Source organism: Labeo rohita, chromosome 12 (genome assembly GCF_022985175.1).
Source record: "Labeo rohita strain BAU-BD-2019 chromosome 12, IGBB_LRoh.1.0, whole genome shotgun sequence".
In the NCBI taxonomy this organism is placed as follows: domain Eukaryota; kingdom Metazoa; phylum Chordata; class Actinopteri; order Cypriniformes; family Cyprinidae; genus Labeo; species Labeo rohita.
The window spans coordinates 17968211-17988457 of record NC_066880.1 but is presented as its reverse complement, the minus strand read 5'-3'; the positions used below and the strand labels follow the sequence as shown (position 1 = coordinate 17988457).

The 20247-nt window shown below is 34.4% G+C and overlaps 1 protein-coding gene across 1 annotated transcript; it reads right to left on the bottom strand.

Annotated features, from left to right (window-relative positions):
- Positions 1 to 1846: 1846 nt before the first annotated feature.
- On the bottom strand, positions 1847 to 20022 carry sh3bp1 (SH3-domain binding protein 1). The gene is made up of 18 exons (XM_051123914.1): positions 19685 to 20022; positions 14682 to 14724; positions 14433 to 14537; positions 13728 to 13804; positions 13477 to 13588; positions 13314 to 13390; positions 11333 to 11420; positions 10549 to 10617; positions 9140 to 9230; positions 8893 to 9029; positions 8640 to 8751; positions 8146 to 8227; positions 7954 to 8034; positions 7744 to 7857; positions 7554 to 7651; positions 4337 to 4457; positions 3973 to 4235; positions 1847 to 3896 (listed from the first exon to the last, which is right to left on the bottom strand). The coding sequence occupies exons 1-18, from the start codon at positions 19729 to 19731 to the stop codon at positions 3610 to 3612; spliced, it is 2004 nt and encodes a 667-aa protein (XP_050979871.1). The 5' UTR covers positions 19732 to 20022; the 3' UTR covers positions 1847 to 3609.
- Positions 20023 to 20247: the final 225 nt, after the last annotated feature.

Sequence of the window (20247 nt, the reverse complement as noted above, 5' to 3'; positions counted from 1 at the left end):
GCTAATGAACTGTTATATACCCTTACGCTCACGGTGTTTCAAAGAAAGTATCACAAACAAACAAGAACAGAACAAAAAACAGAATTACACTATCTGTCAAAAGTTTTTGAACAGTAAGATTTTTAATGTTTAAAGAAGTCTCTTCTGCTCACCAAGTCTGCATTTATTTGATCTGAAGTACAGCAAAAACAATAAAATTGTGAAATATTTTTACTATTTAAAATAAGTTTTCTAATTTAATATATTTTAAAATGTAATTTATTCTTGTGATTTCAAAGCTGATTTTTTAGCATCATTCTCCCGTCACATGATCCTTCAGAAATCACTCTAATATTCTGATTTGCTGCTTATTATGTTGAAAACAGCTGAGTAGAATTTTTTTTCAGGTTTCTTTGATGAATAGAAAGTTCAGAAGAACAGTATTTATCTGAAATAGAAATCTTTTGTAACATTATAAATGTCTTTATCATCACTTTTGATTAATTTAAAGCATCCTTGCTAAATAAAAGTATTCATTTCTATCATTTCTATAAAAAATGATACTGACTCTTTTGAACAGTATAGTGTATAATGTTACAAAAGCTTTTTATTTCAGATAAACGCTGATCTTTGGATCTTTCTATTCATCAAGGAATCCTGAAAAAAATTTACTCAGTTGTTTTAAATATTGAAAATAATAATAAAATGTTTCTTGAACAGCAAATCAGCATATTAGAATGATTTCTGAAGGATCATGTGACATTTTTGATCACAGGAATAAATTACATTTTAAAATATATTCAAATAGAAAGTAGTTATTTGAAATAGTAAAAGTATTTCAAAATGTTCCTGTTTTTCCTGTATTTTGGATCAAATAAATGCAGGCTTGGTAAGCAAAAGAGACTTCTTTAAAAAACATTAAAAATCTTCCTGTTCAAAAACTTTTGACCGGTAGAGTACATGCAATATGAGTAGATCTATATTTTTGCATCTCAAATTTTCACCTAGGGTTGATCCTACCTTCTCATCCCTAAAACATTACCTTTGATCCAGGAAAATAAAACCTGCCACAATTGCTCTGTAATGCACGGTAAACAGCTAGCTATTCAATGGCAACAATATGCCATTAAATACGCAATATTTTAGTTTACAATATTTAGATTTCAATTAAACCTCTATCGTATGTAATGTACAGTGAAACCATGTAGAATTACAGACATGTATGTGCTAGCTATCTTGTATCTACTAGCCAAAACACTTTGCATTTGCATTCATGTAGTTTTAATAGCTCATATTCCCAGTGTGAACATTGTGTGGCAGTTTAAGTTTTTTTAAACAATAATTTCCTAAGAAACCAGCAATCTTAAAAGACGAAGACCTACTGGTCACTGAGATGCACAAAACTGTGATGTGCTTTGTTTTTACATGCACAAACAAAACAGAAAAAAACAACTATGACTGTCATTTTTCTTTCTTTTATTACATGATAAATATCTAAAGATCAACACAGTATACAGTAACATTATATGATGCCCACCAACATATTATGAAATTGTGATTAAATATTAATATTAATTTTGTCTGAATTTAAATTTTTTTATGACAAAGGAGTTGTCTCTCCCTTCCCTTTAATCACACTATAATATGTACATACTGTACGTATGTGCGGCTTTGCACAAGAAATGTACAAAATAGCAATGTATGTTACCTATCAATGACAGCAATAAAGTTTTCAATAAAAAGAAGCTATGAACAACATCAGCCTTAAAATGCTTTAGCAAGTGTGAGCATGATTTTACTGTTGTTGCGTTTCAAATGTCATGTTCAGAATAAGCTTATGTATAAATAGCTGATGTGAAGCGTGTCAGTACGGCCCAAACTAAAACCAAAGGAAGTCAGATTGTACCAAGTTATATTTGTGTTCAACAGTTTTTAAACTTGCATCTCTACAGCAGATCTTCAAAAGGATCTATTAAGTTTAAAAAGCTTTGGAGTCAAAGGTTTGGGATTTTTTTAAAGAATTTATTTTTACATTTAAGTTAGTTTAACACTGCAGAGAAACGAATGAGTAAGAAATGTTTCTTGAGCACCAAGTCAGCATATTAGAATGAGTTTTGAAGGATCACGTGACACTGAAGGCTGGAGTAAATTATGCTGAAAATTCAGCTTTGCCGTCAAAGAAATAACAGTGTTTCCCCTGCCATTATATTAGGGGGGCGGCACGCGGTTCTTTTATTAAACAAACTAAATGGTCTTGTGTTGTTTATGTTATTTACAGGACGGCATGTCATTTCTGTCTCTACAAGAACGCGCGTCTACAATTTCTCCTCAGCGAAAACGCGGGGGGAATGGCGCAGTCCATTCATAAAAACACGGTTTTGTTACTACACAAATACTGAAGCACACGTACGGTTTAACGTGTAACAGAAATGTATTACTTTTGTACAGTATAATGTAGGTCTTTATATATTTCTATTTCTGGCCAATTTAACCCTTTAACTCTCACCGTCCTCCCAGTGGGATGCCTAAGTTTACTTCACCATATTACAAATAAATCCTAATCTAATCATGACAAACTATACATCGTTAAATAGATTTTTTTTTTTGACAGAAATTATGTAGGAAAAGTAATAGATTCATACATATCAAGAGTGCAACTTAAAAAAATCTACATCATAACATGAGTTCTGACCTTTGTCCAAAAGACTTTCTTAGTTGTCTTTATCACGTTTTAGAAATCATAAGAAATTATATATCAATGGAAATCTTAAAATCTCAAAATTCATCCTTTGAAAGGCATTTTAAAATCAGACATTACATTACCATGAAAAATGTACATCAAAATCATATTACAAAAAGTTTTCATTCATGAATTATACAAATTTAAGTCTGGATAGTGCATTTTTATGTCTGTTTTAAAAAAATGGGAGTGACAGTTAAAGGGTTAATAAACCGTTTAAATGTTAAAAATAAATATTACAACCAGATTAACCACTTAATTGTGGAAAAAAATCTAAAATTATTATTAAAACTTTTTGAGCAGAATATTCACACAAATTTTCTTCCACATATTAATTTTAACAGCAAACCTCTGTTTGATGCCAAAAAATAAAAGGGTTTCATTTTCATTTGATTAAACATAAATAAATGTTTAATGCCTATATTTGATCATAAGAAAAATTAAAACAAAAAATGTCCGGAAAAAAAAAAGAAAGAAAAAGATTGTAGGGCCTTATTGTTCAAAATGTTGAAACTGAGAACTCTGGATGCTTTCTTTCACTGAAATAAATGTTTTTGTTATTATACAGAGAGTAAAGTACCAGAAAAAATAACGTTGAGTACCGGCACCCCCGCCCCATCCATCCCCCCCTTAAAAGCTGTGAACCTAGGGGAAACCCTAAATAAATTACTTTTTGAGATATATTAAAACAGAAAACGGTTATTTTAAATTGTAACAATATTGTTTACAACATTACTATTTTACTGTATCAAATAAATCACAAAAATCTTACAAACCTCAAACTTTTTGAATACTAGTGTATTAAAAACACTGCTGTTAAAAGCTTAACCAGAAGATACTGCACAAGAAAGTAGTACAAACTTTTAAATGTCGACTTCCCTTTCCAAGACTCACTGAGCTGGAAAGGAGAGTTGCTTGTTCAGTGCTTGGGGTGGTTGTGGAGGAGGAACTTTAGGTCTTCTGCCTTGGGGTTTCTTTTGTGGTCCTGCTTCAGGCAACGTGGGCAATGGAGCTTGGGTGGTTTCGGGCTTGGGTAAAGGGGGTGGTTTTATTTCCGAGCTTCTCGGCAGAGGAACAGGGAACACTCTGGTCGGGGCTGCTGGGAAAGAGCCTGGCTGACTCACAGAAGGGCCTCTGGTGAGGTTTGATGCCTTGTGTTGAATGAAAGACCTCCTTGCTACAAAAATCAATCGAGAATTTAGTTTGTACCACAATAAGGCAACACAAAAAAGCTTCTGTGATCACCAACATACGTTTATAGGGACCCGCGATCTTCAGTGTGGGCTCTTGAGAAGCCAACTCCTGAGTTGGCTCTGATTGGCTGGAGCACTGCGTCTTAGTCTGCGATTGGTTGTGGGTTTGTACCGGAGTGTAACGAGGAAGTGCTGAAGGCATGTGATTCTGTGTGGGTGGTTGAGCGATTGGATTAGAATCGATGTTGTCCCACACGACAGCATCACGGTTCACCTGAGATTTGACAACTACTGTCACCCCAAGGTCCTCAGATGATGCTGAGCTGAAATAAGAAGCACAGCCAAAATAAAACAAGACTTACTTTAACTTAGTCTCATTTAGTAGAAAGTCTTGATCTTAAAAACTACAAAGGTGGTTGACTACCTGTCAGTTTTTGTTAGGGATTGTCGACCAGAGGAGAAAGGGGGAGAAGGTAAGATGGGGTCAGAAAGAGGTCTTTTCGGGGACGGGCTTTCAGGCAGTTCTGGGACCTCAAAATCAGCCTCTAAAAAGAAGTTAAGGACATTTGCATTTGAGTATTTTTATTTGGAATTTCACTAAATAAAATTCTTTGCATGTCAGTATTTTGATTTAGTTGGCTTGAGAAAGCCTACTTACTGAATCTGTAAGTATGTAAGCTGCTGCCTCTTCTTCTGAGTCAAAATTTAAAGCGACAACCACCAAACTCAGGTCTGACCTTCAGACTGATCTGAAGTTAGTTGCTATATCTTTTTTAGCTGATCCGACTTATGGTTTTCGTAAACCAGACTATCAAAACCACCAAAGATCCTATTGATTTACATTGACGGAATGTTCAAATAAGCCAAGACTTCAAACTCCCAGAATCCCTTGAGATTAAATATAAATCATGCTAGCAACATGCTAATCATGCTAGAATCATGCTATAAACTTGCTAACTATACTAGAATTAAGCTAGCAACATGCTAGTAACATGCTACTCGTGACAGCATCATGCTATAAACTTGCTAACTATACTAGAATTATGCTAGCAACATGCTAGTAACATGCTAATCATGCTAACAACACGCCAGCAACATACTAGTAACTTGGTAATCACGTCAGAAGCATGTTAGCAAGATGCTAATCATATTAAAAAAATGCTAGCAACATGCTAATCATAATAAAATCATGCTAACAACATGGTAATAACTTCTTAACTATACTAGAATTATGCTAGCAACATGCTAGTAACATGTTAATCATGCTAACAACACGCTAACAACATACTAGTAACTTGGTAATCACGTCAGAAGCATGTTAGCAACATGCTAATCATAATAAAATCATGCTAACAACATGCTAATAACTTCCTAACTATACTAGAATTATGCTAGCAACATGCTAGTAACATGCTACTCGTGACAGCATCATGCTATAAACTTGTTAACTATACTAGAATCATGCTAGCAACATGCTAGTAACATGCTAATCATGCTAACAACACACTAGCAACATACTAGTAACTTGGTAATGACATCAGAAGCATGTTAGCAAGATGCTAATCATAATAAAAACATGCTAACAACATGCCAATAACTTCCTAACTATACTAGAATTAGGCTAGCAACATGCTAGTAACATGCTACTCGTGACAGCATCATGTTATAAACTTGGTAACTATACTAGAATCATGCTAGCAACATGCTAGTAACATGCTAATCATGCTAACAACATACTAGTAACTTGGTAATCACGTCAGAAGCATGTTAGCCAAATGCTAATAATAATAAAAACATGCTAGCCACATGCTAATCATAATAAAATCATGCTAACAACATGCCAATAACTTCCTAACTATACTAGAATAATGCTAGCAACATGCTAGTAACATGCTACTCATGACAGCATCATGTTATAAACTTGCTAACTATACTAGAATCATGCTAGCAACATGCTAGTAACATGCTAATCATGCTAACAACACGCTAGCAACATACTAGTAACTTGGTAATCACGTCAGAAGCATGTTAGCAAGATGCTAATCATAATAAAATCATGTTAGCAAGATGTTAATCATAATAAAATCATGCTAGCAACATGCTAATCATAATAAAATCATGCTAACAGCATGCTAATAACTTCCTAATCATGCTAAAAACAGCCTCACAACATGCTAGTAACACGGTAATCATGCTAAAGTCATGCTAGAAACATGCTAGTAACTTTATAATGATGCTAGAAACAATCATGGTAGAATCATGCTAGCAACATCCTAGTAAATTGTTAATCATGTTGGAAACATGTTTGTTAACAGGCTAATCATGGTACAATCATGCTGACAACATGTTAATCATGCTAGAAACATGCTAATCATGCTAACAACATGCTAGTAACTTGCTAATCATGCTAAAAACAGGCTCACAACATGCTAGTAACATGGTAATCATGTTAAAGTCATGCTAGAAACAGGCTAACAACATGCTAGTAACATGCTAATCATGCTAAAAACATGGCTAATCATGTTAGCAACATGCTAGTAACATGCTAATCATGCTAACAACACGTTAGCAACATACTTGTAACTTGCCAATCATGTTGGAAACATGTTTGTTAACATTCCAATAATACTAGACTCATGCTGACAACATGCTAATCATGCTAGCAACATGCTAACAACATGTTAGTAACACAAACCTATAAAAGATTTCCGTTATTTAAAAAATACACAGCATTTAATACATATTTTGGACTATGGGAGGCACCATTATTTTGATGATGTAAAATGGTTACACTCAGTGACCTATTGGTGCTACCTTTTGCTATTTTTACCGCAACACAATTGGAAAATAAAATACTAATACAATGCTACATTGTGTGGCTCTTGGTTGTTATTTTCAGTCGAAGGGCAACAAGAGAGGCGAAGGAAGTCTTCACTACCTTCCTAGCGATAAGAAGAGAAAAAAAGAATAGGAAGATGCCTGTATAAAATTAATAAAAACTTTCTAAAGACAAACGTCTTTGTTCTCTTCACTTTTAGTAGACCACAACTACTGAAAAAGCTTACAATTGGCAGAAACAAGAAACGCTAGATGCCATCCTAGCAGGGTGTGAACATGCCAACGTTTGTCATGACGCCACAGCCACCGATGGAGTTTCTCAACACAGATTTCACTCAATATCCAGGGACGTTTAGACTCCTTGTGGAAAATCGATGGTACGGCATTTGGTTTAAGCCTATGCTTATATCCCTCACCACCTATAGGCTCTTTCATTAAACTGTGGTCATCATATCAGTATTTTGTTTTGGCTGTGGTAAAAAAATAGCAACACGTATTCCCAGTAGCTCACTGAGTGCAACCATTTTACATCATCGAAATAATGGCACCCCCCTCCCATGGTCCAAAATATGTATAAAACAATGTGAAATAACGTAAATCGTTCGTGTTTTTTTTTTTTTTACTATATATTTCAGTAAGAGACATAACCTTTAATACTTAATAAATAAGCAAAAATAAAAACATAAAACTTCTGCATTAAAGGATGAACAGAAATTAAATTCTGGAAGTAATAAGGTAATTTATTGCTGTTTTTACCTCATTAAACACAACAATGGACCATGCCTTATTTAATGTTATTGTACCTTCAGGAAAGAGGCTCTTGGAATACTGTATAAGCGGCTCTATGATCGTCACAACTTGTACCGAAGAGGCAGACGCCATGTCCAGCAATGACGTCTCTCTGAAAAAAAGGAGGGCAGAGTGATATTTTAGGAGGTTATGTTTTAAATGCATACTTTAGTCTAGACTTGTGGTTGTGTGTGCTATACTGACCCCTCACAGCGAGGCCACAGTAGATTAGGCCCAAGCACTATGGCTATATTACTGGGTGTCATCTTATTCACCGCTTGCTGCTCTGACAAATGTGACAGGAACTGTACAAGGTATCTGATGGTAAGAGAGATTCAATACAACACACATAGATTGAATTTGAGGTGTGAAAATGTGCATTAATAGTTTATGGTCGATATGTGACATTTATACCTGAGGTTGTTATAGTTTTCTGTGGGAAGTTTTTGCAACGCTGCGCGCAACTGCTTTAGTTTTTCATCTGTTTCTTTTTCTCTAAAAAAAAGATGTCAAAATACAAGACTATTTAAATACATTCAAACTCAATATCTAAGGTGTTTCAACACCATCAATACAGAAATAAACAAGATGGATGTACAAACTTACGCTGCTGCTTTGAACCAGTCATTATATAACTCAAATGTCATGAGCGGTTCAGGCAGCTCTCTCAAGTAACACTTAAGAGCCCCTGTAAAGACAGTACAAACAAAATAACATTAAAAAATTTGTATATAAATATAGCACGCAGATGTTTAAGCTGCATTTTAGTCATTTTGCTATTAGTGTATAAAAAAAGAGCAGCTTGGACATTCTGCTGAAGTTCTCCTATTGTTTTTCACAGAAGAACATCATAGTTTGAGTTTGAAACAACATGAATAAATGATGGCTGAAATGTTCCTGTTATAGACAATGAGATCCAAGCAACACATCTCTTTTTTTTCTTTTTTTGTTATGCTGTAGTTTGTCACCTCAGCCACACACTGCAACCACATTCATTGTAACACAAAGCACTCTTCCCATTATTGTCAGTTAAGGCATCAGCTAATACCTTTAAGTTACTGTCACACAAAACACACAAAAAAGTTACTATGGCCTTTTACCTGCCACAGCATGTGGGTCATAGCTGAACTCATTCTGATCAACAGTTCCTGAATCCAGACAGCTTTTCAGTTTTTTTACAACAGATGCCGCAGCTGCTAGCCTGAACAAACCCTAGATCACAGTTGTGAAGACAGATAGTGAGAGATAGCACATTTTCATGAACTGATGATACTGGGCATGCACTTATGTGGGTGTGCAATTATTTGTGTGTAAGTGCATATGTGGCTTTTAAATATGTGTGTGCGCACCCACCTCTTCCCTGAGTCCTGTTCGTAGCAGCATGCTGACACACTCCTCAATAGGGACAGCAATCTGTCTTCCACAACTCTCAAGATGAGATAGCAGAGGCTCTCCGAAAACCTTTCTCTCTGATGAACTCACTAGGGGCTCTTCAAACAGACAAATATACATTATAAACTCATGATATTGCTGCTGTCCGTGTAAAATATGAATGTTTAGATGTTTTAAACCCCACTAATCACCCTTGTACTCTGCTCACCTGTGTGGCTGTGACTCTCTTTGAGCTCGGTTATGTTTTTCTCCAGGAATTCATATGAGGCCTTGTGATATTCTGATTGCAGTTCTAGAAGCTGTCAGAAGGGCAAACAAACAAGCATAAGCATCTTTTTTTCATAATAACATAAAAGGGACAGATAAATACATACATATACAGCGCCTTGCGAAAGTATTCATACCCCCTTAATTTGTTCCACATTTTATGTTGCAGCCTTATGTTAAACAGCTTTAAATTACTTTTTCCCCACATCAATCTACACTCCATACACCATAATGACAAAGCACAAATCAGGTTTGTAACAACTTTACAAATTTATTAGAAATAAAAAACTGAAATGATTCCATTGCATAAGTATTCATACCCTTTTCTGGGACACTTGAAATGTAGCTCAGGAGCATTCATATCACTTGTAGATATTACTACACTTCGAGTGGAGTTAACCTGTGGTAAATTCATTTGAACAAGTATGATTTGGAAAGGCACACACCTTTTAGAAAAGGTCTAACAGCTGAAAATGCATATCAGAGCAAAAACCAAGCCCTGAGGTCAAAAGAACTGCTTCTAGAGCTCAGACAGGATTGCATCAAGGCACAGATCTGGGGAAGAGTTCAAAAAAAATTCTGCTGCATTGATGGTTCATACAAGCATGTAGCCTCCATTATCCATAATGGAAGAAGTTTGGAACATCTGGGACTCTTTCTAAAGCTGGCCTCGTGGCCAAACTGAGCAACTGATAGAGAATTGATAGGCAACCTAAAATTGTCTGCCAGACCCATCCAATTTGACAGGTGAACAGTTGAGGAGAAGAATGGCAGATAATTGCCAGATACTTGCCAAACGCAGAATGCAACACTTGTTGCATCATACACAACAAAACTTGAGGCTGTAAAGGTCCTACAATTAAGTACTGAGTTAAGGGTATGAATACTTATGGAATGTACTTATTTCAGTGTTTTATTTTTAATAAATTTGCAAAGTTGTCATAAATCTGTTTTGTGCTTAGATTGATGTGGAAAAAATGTCATTTAAAGCAGATTAACATACAGCTGCAACATAAAACGTGACAAAAATGAAGGGGTATGAATACTTTTGCAAGGCACTGAACATTCATACATAAAAGATATGTTTAAAAAGATATGTTTTTTTTTTTTTTTAAAGGAAGTGAGTCTCTTTTCAATAACTTACAGTATTGACTATTTGTTAATTAAAATCTAATTTCTGTAATAATGAACTTTTTCATAATATTAATGGTAATGATCAATGATATCTAGTGTAATATAAGTTATAAGGAACACAATCTGACATGATATTGGAGAAAAAGGGAACTTGGGCATTACTAATGTGGGGCTGTAAACGGTTGAGAAACACTGAGCAAGGACATAAGAACTCACACGGATGAAGTAGCTGGCGTACTCATCCTCTTTAGTGGCAAAATGATAGAGGTCTGCAGAGTACTGATCCTGAGAGAAAGAAAATGTGTTGTTTTATTGACTGTGTACTTCTTGACCTGAAACCACACATTTCATGTTAACTTGTCAAAACTTAAACTTAAATACTTTTCACAGTATAACCAGAGAAAGGAAATGAGATAATCAAGTGATGTGAGATAGATTTTAACAAGCTGTAAAGTTTTGGTTGCTAGCCAAATGTTTTGCAACCATTTGTAAAAACACCCTAGGTTAGAACAATCTGAAGAGATGGTCATGGTGGTCATGATCTTTCATGGTTCTGGTTTGAGATCAGTTGTCAGGATGTAGTAGGTTACACAATGAGAATGACTATATAGTCCAACCATGACAGCTCTCAGAATAGCTTTAGCATGGTATATATCAATGCTAATGAATTTGGTCAGACTAGATCTGCTAAGCATTTCTGGTACAGAACAAGTATGGACTTGCAACTGCCAGTAGATATACTAACATGCTCCTGTGAATACTGCTGCATGAACAGGCATATATAAATCCTGTAGCAAATCTAGACAGGTGGAGCTGGGGAAGGAGGAGGTTCAGAGTAGTGACTATTTAAATGTTGAACAAACAGATTGATTAGGTGCAGAAAAAGGTCAGTCAGTTTGCACCATCTAGATTTTCATAACTTAACTGGATATTTCATTGGCCATAATAGCATAAAAAATCTGTGACACTAGTGAAGAAACCAACTTTATCCAAGTATAACCTTAATAGACTCCAGTCTCCTCCAGGCTTCCTCTACATCCTCTCTTAGTCCGTCTTGCTTGGCCTGTGGGGCTGTGCTGGTCTGAGACCTAAAAGCGAGACCCACATTGCATAAAAAATATGAAGGTGTGATTTATCTTAAAAGAGAAGTTAAGACATACAGTACTATTATGGAAACCCATTTCCGCCACTGAATAAAAAATTTAAAAAAAGGTTATGGTGACTTTATCTCAACATTCTGACTTATTTCACGCAATTCTGACTTTTCTTTCTTCAGAATTGTAAGATATAACTCACAATTGCAAGTTATAAAGTCCAATTTTGAGGAGAAAAAAGACATTCTCAGAATCACAAGCTTCTCCAACGCTATCTAACAAACAATTTGTACATTTTACGAACTGGTGGCTAATTTGTACAAATTTGTACAATCTCGCTCACACAATTATGTATGATTTGTCTAGACCCCAGGGACAGTTAGGTTTTGGGGCAGGGTTAGGGGTAGTTCATTTGTACGAATTCTTAAATTGTGACTATTTTTTCAGAATTGCGTGATACAAACTCACAATTCTGAGTTTCAATTCTTTCAAACTTTTTTCTCAGAATTTTGACTTTATTTTTCAGAATTGAATTTTATTTCTCAGATTTGTGACTTTATTTTTCAGAATTGCAACTTTATTTCTCAGAACTGTGTGATACAATCTCGCAATTCTGACTATTTCTCTGAATTGTGACTATTTTTCTAAGATGTGACTTTATTTCTCAGAATTGTAACTTTATTTTTTAGAATTGCGACTTTATTTCTCAGATTTGTGACTTTATTTCTCAGAATTGAGACTATTTTTCTGATTTGCGACTTTATTTCTCAAAATTGTGACTTTATTTTTCATAATTGTGACTATATTTTTTAAAATTGCGACTTTATCTCTCAGAATTTTGACTTTATTTTTCAGAATTGTGACTATTTTTTAGAATTGCAACTTTATTTCTTAGAATTGTGACTATTTTTCTAAATTGTGACTTTATTTCTCAGAATTGTGACTTTATTTTTTAGAATTGCGACTTTATTTCTCAAATTTGTGACTTTATTTTTCAGAATTGCAACTTTATTTCCCAGAACTGTGTGATACAGTCTCGCAATTCTGACTTTATTTCTCAGAATTGTGACTATTTTTCTAAACTGTGACTTTATTTCTCAGAATTGTGACTTTATTTTTCAGATTTGCAACTTTATTTCTCAAAATTGTGACTTTATTTTTCATAATTGTGACTATATTTTTCAGAATTACGACTTTATCTCTCAGAATTTTGACTTTATTTTTCAGAATTGTGACTTTATTTTTAGAATTGCAACTTTATTTCTTAGAATTGTGACTATTTTTCTAAATTGTGACTTTATTTTTCAGAATTGCGACTTTATCTCTCAGAATTTTGACTTTATTTTTTAGAATTGTGACTTTATTTCTCAGATTTGTGACTTTATTTTTCAGCATTGCAACTTTATTTCTCAGAACTGTGTGATACAATCTTGCAATTCTGACTTTATTTCTCAGAATTGTGACAATTTTTCTAAATTGTGACTTTATTTCTCAGAATTGTGAATTTATTTTTCATAATTTTGACTTTATTTTTCAGAATTGCGACTTTATTTCTCAGATTTGTGACTTTATTTTGTAGAATTGCAACGTTATTTCTCAGAATTGTGACTTTATTTTTCAGAATTGCATTATACAAACTCGCAATTCTGATTTTTTCTCTGAAATTACTTCATAACTGTGTTTATACCATGCAAAAAAAAAAAAAAAGACAGATCTGCAATTTTATATCTTGCAATTTCTCCGAATTGCGTAATCTCACAATTGCAAGAAAAAAGTCAGAATTGTGAGATAAAAAGTCGCACTAACCTTTTTTAATATTTTTATTCAGTGGTGGAAACAGGCTTTCATATATTTTAGTCATAATGTTGAAAAAAAAAAGAAAATCACCTGACGCGAGCATTATTCCAGTCTGTTGTAAGTTTTGCAAACTGTTTCTTGTTTTTCAAGATCTCTGGTAGGTCCTCCTGCATAGGTAACATCGTTCATGAATGGGTTATGATGAATACTGCCTGTTTTAGTTCATATAGTTTGGTAGTAAGAAAAAAACTACCTCACTGAGCTTATTCAGAGGCACAAGAACTTCTTTTTCCAACTTCATCTCAAAGTCAGCCAGAGTCCGTGCCAAGAAATTTTGCATAAAACAGCACATTTCCAGAACTTTTCTGCAGGAAGATTCAGGTGTGCTTAGAAATAGACTGTAAGGGTGTATTTCCAAGGCAACTCTGCTATATTGACATTTACTCTTAACTCTGCCTGAGATAAATTAACATATTTACAATGTTAAAACATTAAAATATTCACCTTATAGAGGAATCGCCATCAAAATCCTTAAAGCTCTCAGCCATACTGACAGACAGCATCATGAGGGGTAACTTTTTCTGTAAATAATGAAAAGTATGAATGAGTAATGTGAGTGAGGAAATTAGGAAGTATTGCATGGCATGTTTTTTGATAGTTCTGCTTTAGAACTATCTATTTACATTAGTTTACATGGGTGTCACAGATAAGGGACAATGTAAAATAACAAAACAAGATGCAAAGAAAGAGGGCAAACTGAGCAAAAATCTGAGAAACTAAGCAGATTTTCCACACCGAATCCTGTTTTACAAAGAAAAAAAATGAAGAAAATTTTTGAGGAAAAAGAAAATGAAAGCTTGCACTTAGCACTTACGAGCAGCTGCCACACATTCGAAGCATATCCAAAACTTTTTGTCCAGACATAATCATCCATACAGACAAAACGAAAACCTCAGAAGACAGATTCAGGGACTCTCCATCAGCAATTTGGGATTAGGTTTCTTAACAAAATGGTAAGCCAAGATAGACTATCCACTGTGATGGTGGTCCATGTAGACGATCTTCACAGCCACAGCATTTCATCATATGACCATTTCATTTGTCTTTTTGAACGTTGCTCATTTTTCATATACAGCAAGTGCTTAATCTGCTTCAAAATCTCATCCAACACACTTACAGAACACATGATTGAATAGGGGGTCAACTTACCATCCGTCTCTCTGAGTCCAGTCCCTGCTGACTCTGCAGGCAGCCTACCAACTTCTTGTAGATGATCTGGGCAGCTTTCTTTGCTGGCTCCACACGTTGTTCAACCTTAAAGCAACCAGATGGAGCATTCATTTACAGGGCCCTGTATTCATATTCTATTAACACAGCATATGTGTATGTAGGCATCTTAAGAACTGTGCCTTTTGTAGATTTATTAGATAAGGTATAATATTGGTGGAAATGCCTCACCAAAACAAGATCCTCTGAGAGAAGGTCAGTTGCATCCTGCGACCTAAGGTCAAGAAACAATTACATAATACAGATGCCAAGCTCAATGATGCTGCAGCCATGTTGATTTTCCAACCAACAGCACGGCTACAATTGCAATATTGCTTAATTATAAGCAACAAGATGTTTACTGTGTAAATTTGTTTAAATTGGTTCAGTAAATGATTCAATGACTCACTTGTTTTGTTCCTCAAAGAATCAGTGTTTTTGATTGAATCGAATGAATGAACGATTCAGTGACTCCATCATACAGACAGTGGATGCATCTTAAATATACTTAAAAGCAACAAGTTGTTTACTGAGCAAATTGGTTTGAATTGGTTCAGTGAATGAATCAACGAATCACTTGTTTTGTTCATCAAAGAATCAACGTTTCTGAATGAATCAGATGAACGAACACTTCAATTACTCACTCAAAAAGACAGTGGCTGCAACTAGTTGTTTACTGAGTAAATTGGTTTGAATTGGTTTAGTGAATGAATCAATGATTCACTTGTTCTGTTCATCAAAAAATCAACGCTTTTTGAACGAATCAGATGGATGAACACCAATTACTCACTCAGAAAGACAGTGGCTGCATCTTATATTTATAAGCAGCAAGTTGTTTACTGAGTAGATTGGTTTGAATTGGTTTAATGAATGAATCAGTGACTCACTTGTTTTGTTCATCAAAGAATCAACGTTTCTGAACAAATCAGATGAATGAACACTTCAATTACTCACTCAAAAAGACAGTGGCTGCATCTTATATGTATAAGCAACAAGTTGTTTACTGAGTAAATTGGTTTGAATTGGTTCAGTAAATGATTCAATGACTCACTTGTTTTGTTTATCAAACAATCAACATTTTTAAACAAATCAGATGAATGAACACTTATATTCTTGAACACTGAATATACTTATAAGCAACAAGTTGTTTACTGAGTAAAACGCCTTTGAATTAGTTCAGTGAATAATTCAGTGACTCCTCAAAGAATCAGTGTTTTTGACTGAATCGGATGAATGAATGATTTAATGATGCACTCGTAAAGACAGTGGCTGCATCTGAATATAAGCAACAACTTGTTTACTAAGTAAATTGGTTTGATTCACTACAGTAAATGATTCAATTAGTCACTCCTTTTTGTTCCTCAAAGAACCAGCGTTTTTGATTGAATCGAATGAATGAACGATTCAAAGACTCACTCAAAAAGACAATGGCTGCATCTGTATATAATTATAAGCAACTAGTTGTTTAATGAGTAAATTAGTTTCGAATTGGTTCAGTAAATGATTTAATGACTCACTCGTTTTGTTCCTCAAATAATCAGTGTTTTTGAATTGGATTAATGAATGCTTCAATAATTCACTCATAAAGACAGTGGCTGCATCTTATACTTATAAGCAACTAGTTGATTACCAGTGTTGGGGAGTAACTAGTTACATGTAACGGAATTACGTAATTTAATTATAAAATAAATGTAATTGTAATTAGTTACAGTTACTGAGAAAAAAATATGTAATTAAATTACAGTTACTTTTGAAAAATGCCAGTGATTACAAAGGGGATTACATCTGAATTTTTTCAGACACCCACCCCCACTTACAGATTTAATTGACTTATTTTAAATTGCATTGATTGCTCTAAAATGAAACACCAATGTATCAGGAGTTTAGGACACAGAATAGGACACGTGCTTATTCGATAACTGTTTTATTTCCTATTTGGGTTTATGCATAAACTTTATTTTTTAAGATTGTTTTTTCCAAGGCATTGTTAGATGCTAGTGTTTTCTGTCATAACTATGCAAACATTTGATTTCAAACCCAGTATCGTAGCTATTAAACTATTTCTTGTTATGATGTTATTTATGTTACGATCTTGTTATGACATATAGAGCGGTGACCCAAGTTCGATTCCCGTCTCGAGGTCCTTTGCAGATCCTGCTCCCCTCTCTCCTCCCAGCTCTTTCCTGTCATCTCTCTACTGTCCTATCACAATAAAAGGTATAAAAAGCCCCAAAAAATAAGTACAAAAAAAAAAAAACAAAGTCTGAATTTGTGGTGGCTGTGCTTTAAATTAAATTATTACACAGCTCAGACTCTTTCGGGGTACCTTAAGTCAGCGCTATATGCTTGATAATTTTTCTTGGCGGAAACTTTGCGTTTGGTTAGCTCATAAAATATTAAAGCTTAATTCAATATTATGTGGACAATTTCTTAATTCTGTCATCCTGGTATCGTGGACTTGCTCTATTGTTTTATACAAACGCAGCTGCTGCCATTTTTTTTTTTTTTACACTGTAATGCATTATAGCAAAATAACTAGGTAACTAGCAAACTAGTACTACTACTTAATTATTTATGTGGTGAAATGTTGTGTAAGAAAACTGGTATGACTGCACTGTGTCCCTAAAATGTCTAGTTTGAACCTGTAATGTACATTCAGCCAGTTGTTATTGCAAAATAAAGATGTATATTATTACTTATTATAATCTTAATTCAAGTGAAAAAGGATTTAGAAAGTCTGACAGTAATCAGTGTTGAACGCTACTGTAAGGTTAACTCTGCCTGGTTTTAATGTTTCAAAATGATTAACAGTTGAAAATATTAGAAATTTAGAAAAGTAATCAAAAAGTAATGCTACATTACTTTAATAAAGTAATTGAAAAGTTACACTACTTATTACATTTTAAATCAAGTAACTTGTAATCTGTAACCTATTACATTTCCAAAGTAACCTTCACAACACTGTTGATTACTGAGTAAATGGGTTTGAATTGGTTCAGTGAATTATTCAATGACTCACTAGTTTTGTTCCTCAAAGAATCAGTGTTTTTGATTGAATCAAAAGAATGAATGATTCTAAGGCTCACTCAAAAAAGACAGTGGCTGCATCTGAATATATTTCCCTACAGTTTAGTAGCTGAAAAACAGTATGTGTTAAGTGTAGTATGTCTGAATTCACAATTATCATAAAACGGAAGGCAAAAAGTACACAGATAACCCACTAAAATACTAACCCACAAAATATTGAAATTCACATACAATGGACACTTTACTATCCCATAAGGCCACGGGAGAGTGTGAATGGCAGTGACGCTGATGTTGATAGGTTACATGATGATACCAACTAACATTCCTACTACACACATTCATATAATTTTTTTTTTTGGTCACAAAGTATTTACTTAAGTGATTTTTGACACAGCCAGTGTCTGAATGAATCAGTGTGTATAAACAAATCCTTTGAATTAATGACTTACAGTAGCTTTTCACCAGCTACTGCTAATACACAAACTGACAGTGATGCAAACAGTAAAATAAAAATGCCAGTTTTTGTGTATCCATACTTGAAACGCTGCTCGGTGATCAAATTCAAGGGCCGGAATCAACTGTTGCAAATATAGTGGATTCATATAGAGAGTGTTCACATAATCAAATAAAGAAATAAATGAGGGTCAGTTTAAGTGTTAGCTAGCTAGTATTAAACATCTAAAAACTCATTCTGATTAAGGTCTGCGTTCTCTATGCTTTCATTTTTCCTTATTTCCTCCTTGTTCTAGCTTGTACTTTTCTGAACGATGTCGGAAACGGATTACCAACGCTTCTCGTGTTTATTACCTCTGCTCAATGAATAAATGTAAATGTAAATTCTTAAATCGCAAGAAACTGAAAGCTTTTATGAGCAAAAGCTGCCAACCACTGTGACCCAAAGCAGCCAAAAATAAAATTAGAGAGCCAAGGCTGCTGTAGAAACAGGCCATAGTGGGTAGAGGGGAAGTGGACTGTAGGCTCTCAATTTTAACCACAATCTGTTTTGCAGCATGTAAAATATGTGTAGATACACACAACACAATTTCTAGCATGAAATATCATCACAGAGATAAATGAACCGTCATTTCCGATATTTGCAATGTTACTAAAAGCATCCAAGAACACAAAAAATGAAAGCCATATTCGTGTTATTGAGGTGGTTGACTAGGTTATACTGCGATTGCATCAGATATATAAATCTTATTAGTCAGTGAAAAGGGCATGACGTTAGTCATCTTTATTACAGTGTAGACAATTTTGTAACTTTAGAAATATACTGTCACTCTTGATAAATTTGAATGCATCCTTTCTGAATAAAAATATTATCTTACTGACCCCAAACTTTTGAACACTAGTGTACATTCAGTATATTAGTTACAAAATACATGGCCTCTGTAGTGCTTTATTGTATTGCGGATTGTAAAGGCTGTTCCATAAGACCAAAACAAGCACATGCGGTACGTGGTATACAATTTCAGCTTCAAAGGTCACACAAACAATTTTATCAGCGTGGTATTGTCTCAGCTTTGAGTCTTGAGCTAAGAAGTTTATTAATATCCTCTAACGTCATATCAGTGCAACCTGCAAAACTAGCATCTTGCACTGTGCAACCTGCAGATGTGCTCTCCACCCTCAAAATTGACACCTTTTATCATGACCTTTTTTAAGACAATCACCTAATCACTGTCAAGTTATTTACACTTAATAAAATAATAAATATATGTGAAATAGCTTCTGAAATCATATTCTAAGCTAGTCACAGAGAGCGGAGAGGTCAATGAAATCTTAAATCTAATATTGTTACACATTGTTTCCATGACATTTTATTTATTTTCAGGCTGAAACAAGGCTTGAACCAAAATAAATGTACCGGTCAATGTAAAAAAGATGTGCTAAAGTTATAAAAATCAATTAATCAACAAATGTACTGTTATCAGATGAATGTTTTCACCACAGCAGACAATGAAACAAACCACCTTCTTCATTTTAGCCTACCTTACCACAAATGGCTCGTGTTAGGAGAAATAAAGCAGCTCTCAATAATATTAATTTTATTTTGTATTTTGGTTTTGTTACAAAAGCTACTTGGTCACATGTATTCATTCCAGTAACACTCTCACATAAAACACCACAAACATAGTCTGAAAGCAACAAATGAAAGTACTTACTTCCCCCCATTTCCAAACTGTTTTAAGATGTTAAACTGCTTTAGCATGATTGCGAAGAATCTGTCGCCTTCAAGTCCTTGTTTCGTACATGCAGGTCAAGTGTATATTCGTTTCATTTGATGGAGAATAAAGCTCTCTGAAGTCAGTAAACAGGCATGTCATTAAGACTTGTGTCAGCAACAGTCTCAACTTAACTGTTTCGCATTTGTGCACACACCTCATCGACTCAGAGAAAGAGGAAGTTACCAAATGCATAAGAGGAAAGACATTTTCATATCATGCTGTGAAAGTCATGCAGTCCTCCCTGGCCACAGAGAACACTGAAGTAGATTTGCAAAGCACAGAACATTCATTTGTTCTAAATATACTACCAGAATTGAGGTGGATGGTGTAGAGAGGCTTTATATACTAAAAAAGAATATGAATTTAAAATTTAAATATTTACTTATCTGCTTTAATTGTAAACTGGGAGCTGCTTTACCATAGTTAACTATGTGGCGTTAATAAAGGTTCCCTTTCCTTGCCTTACCTTTGGCAGTCAAGTGTCCATCAGATTACAATTA

Bases quoted from the DNA above. Each gene is read 5' to 3' on its own strand.
- sh3bp1 (XM_051123914.1), bottom strand. From the start codon at position 19,731: ATGCTAAAGCAGTTTAACATCTTAAAACAGTTTGGAAATGGGGGGAA. The intron at 14,538-14,681 runs GTGAGGCATTTC...GGTTGCTTTAAG, and splicing joins TCTCAGAGGATCTTGTTTTG to GTTGAACAACGTGTGGAGCC. The intron at 8,228-8,639 runs GTAAAAGGCCAT...CTGTCTTTACAG, and splicing joins TGACCCACATGCTGTGGCAG to GGGCTCTTAAGTGTTACTTG.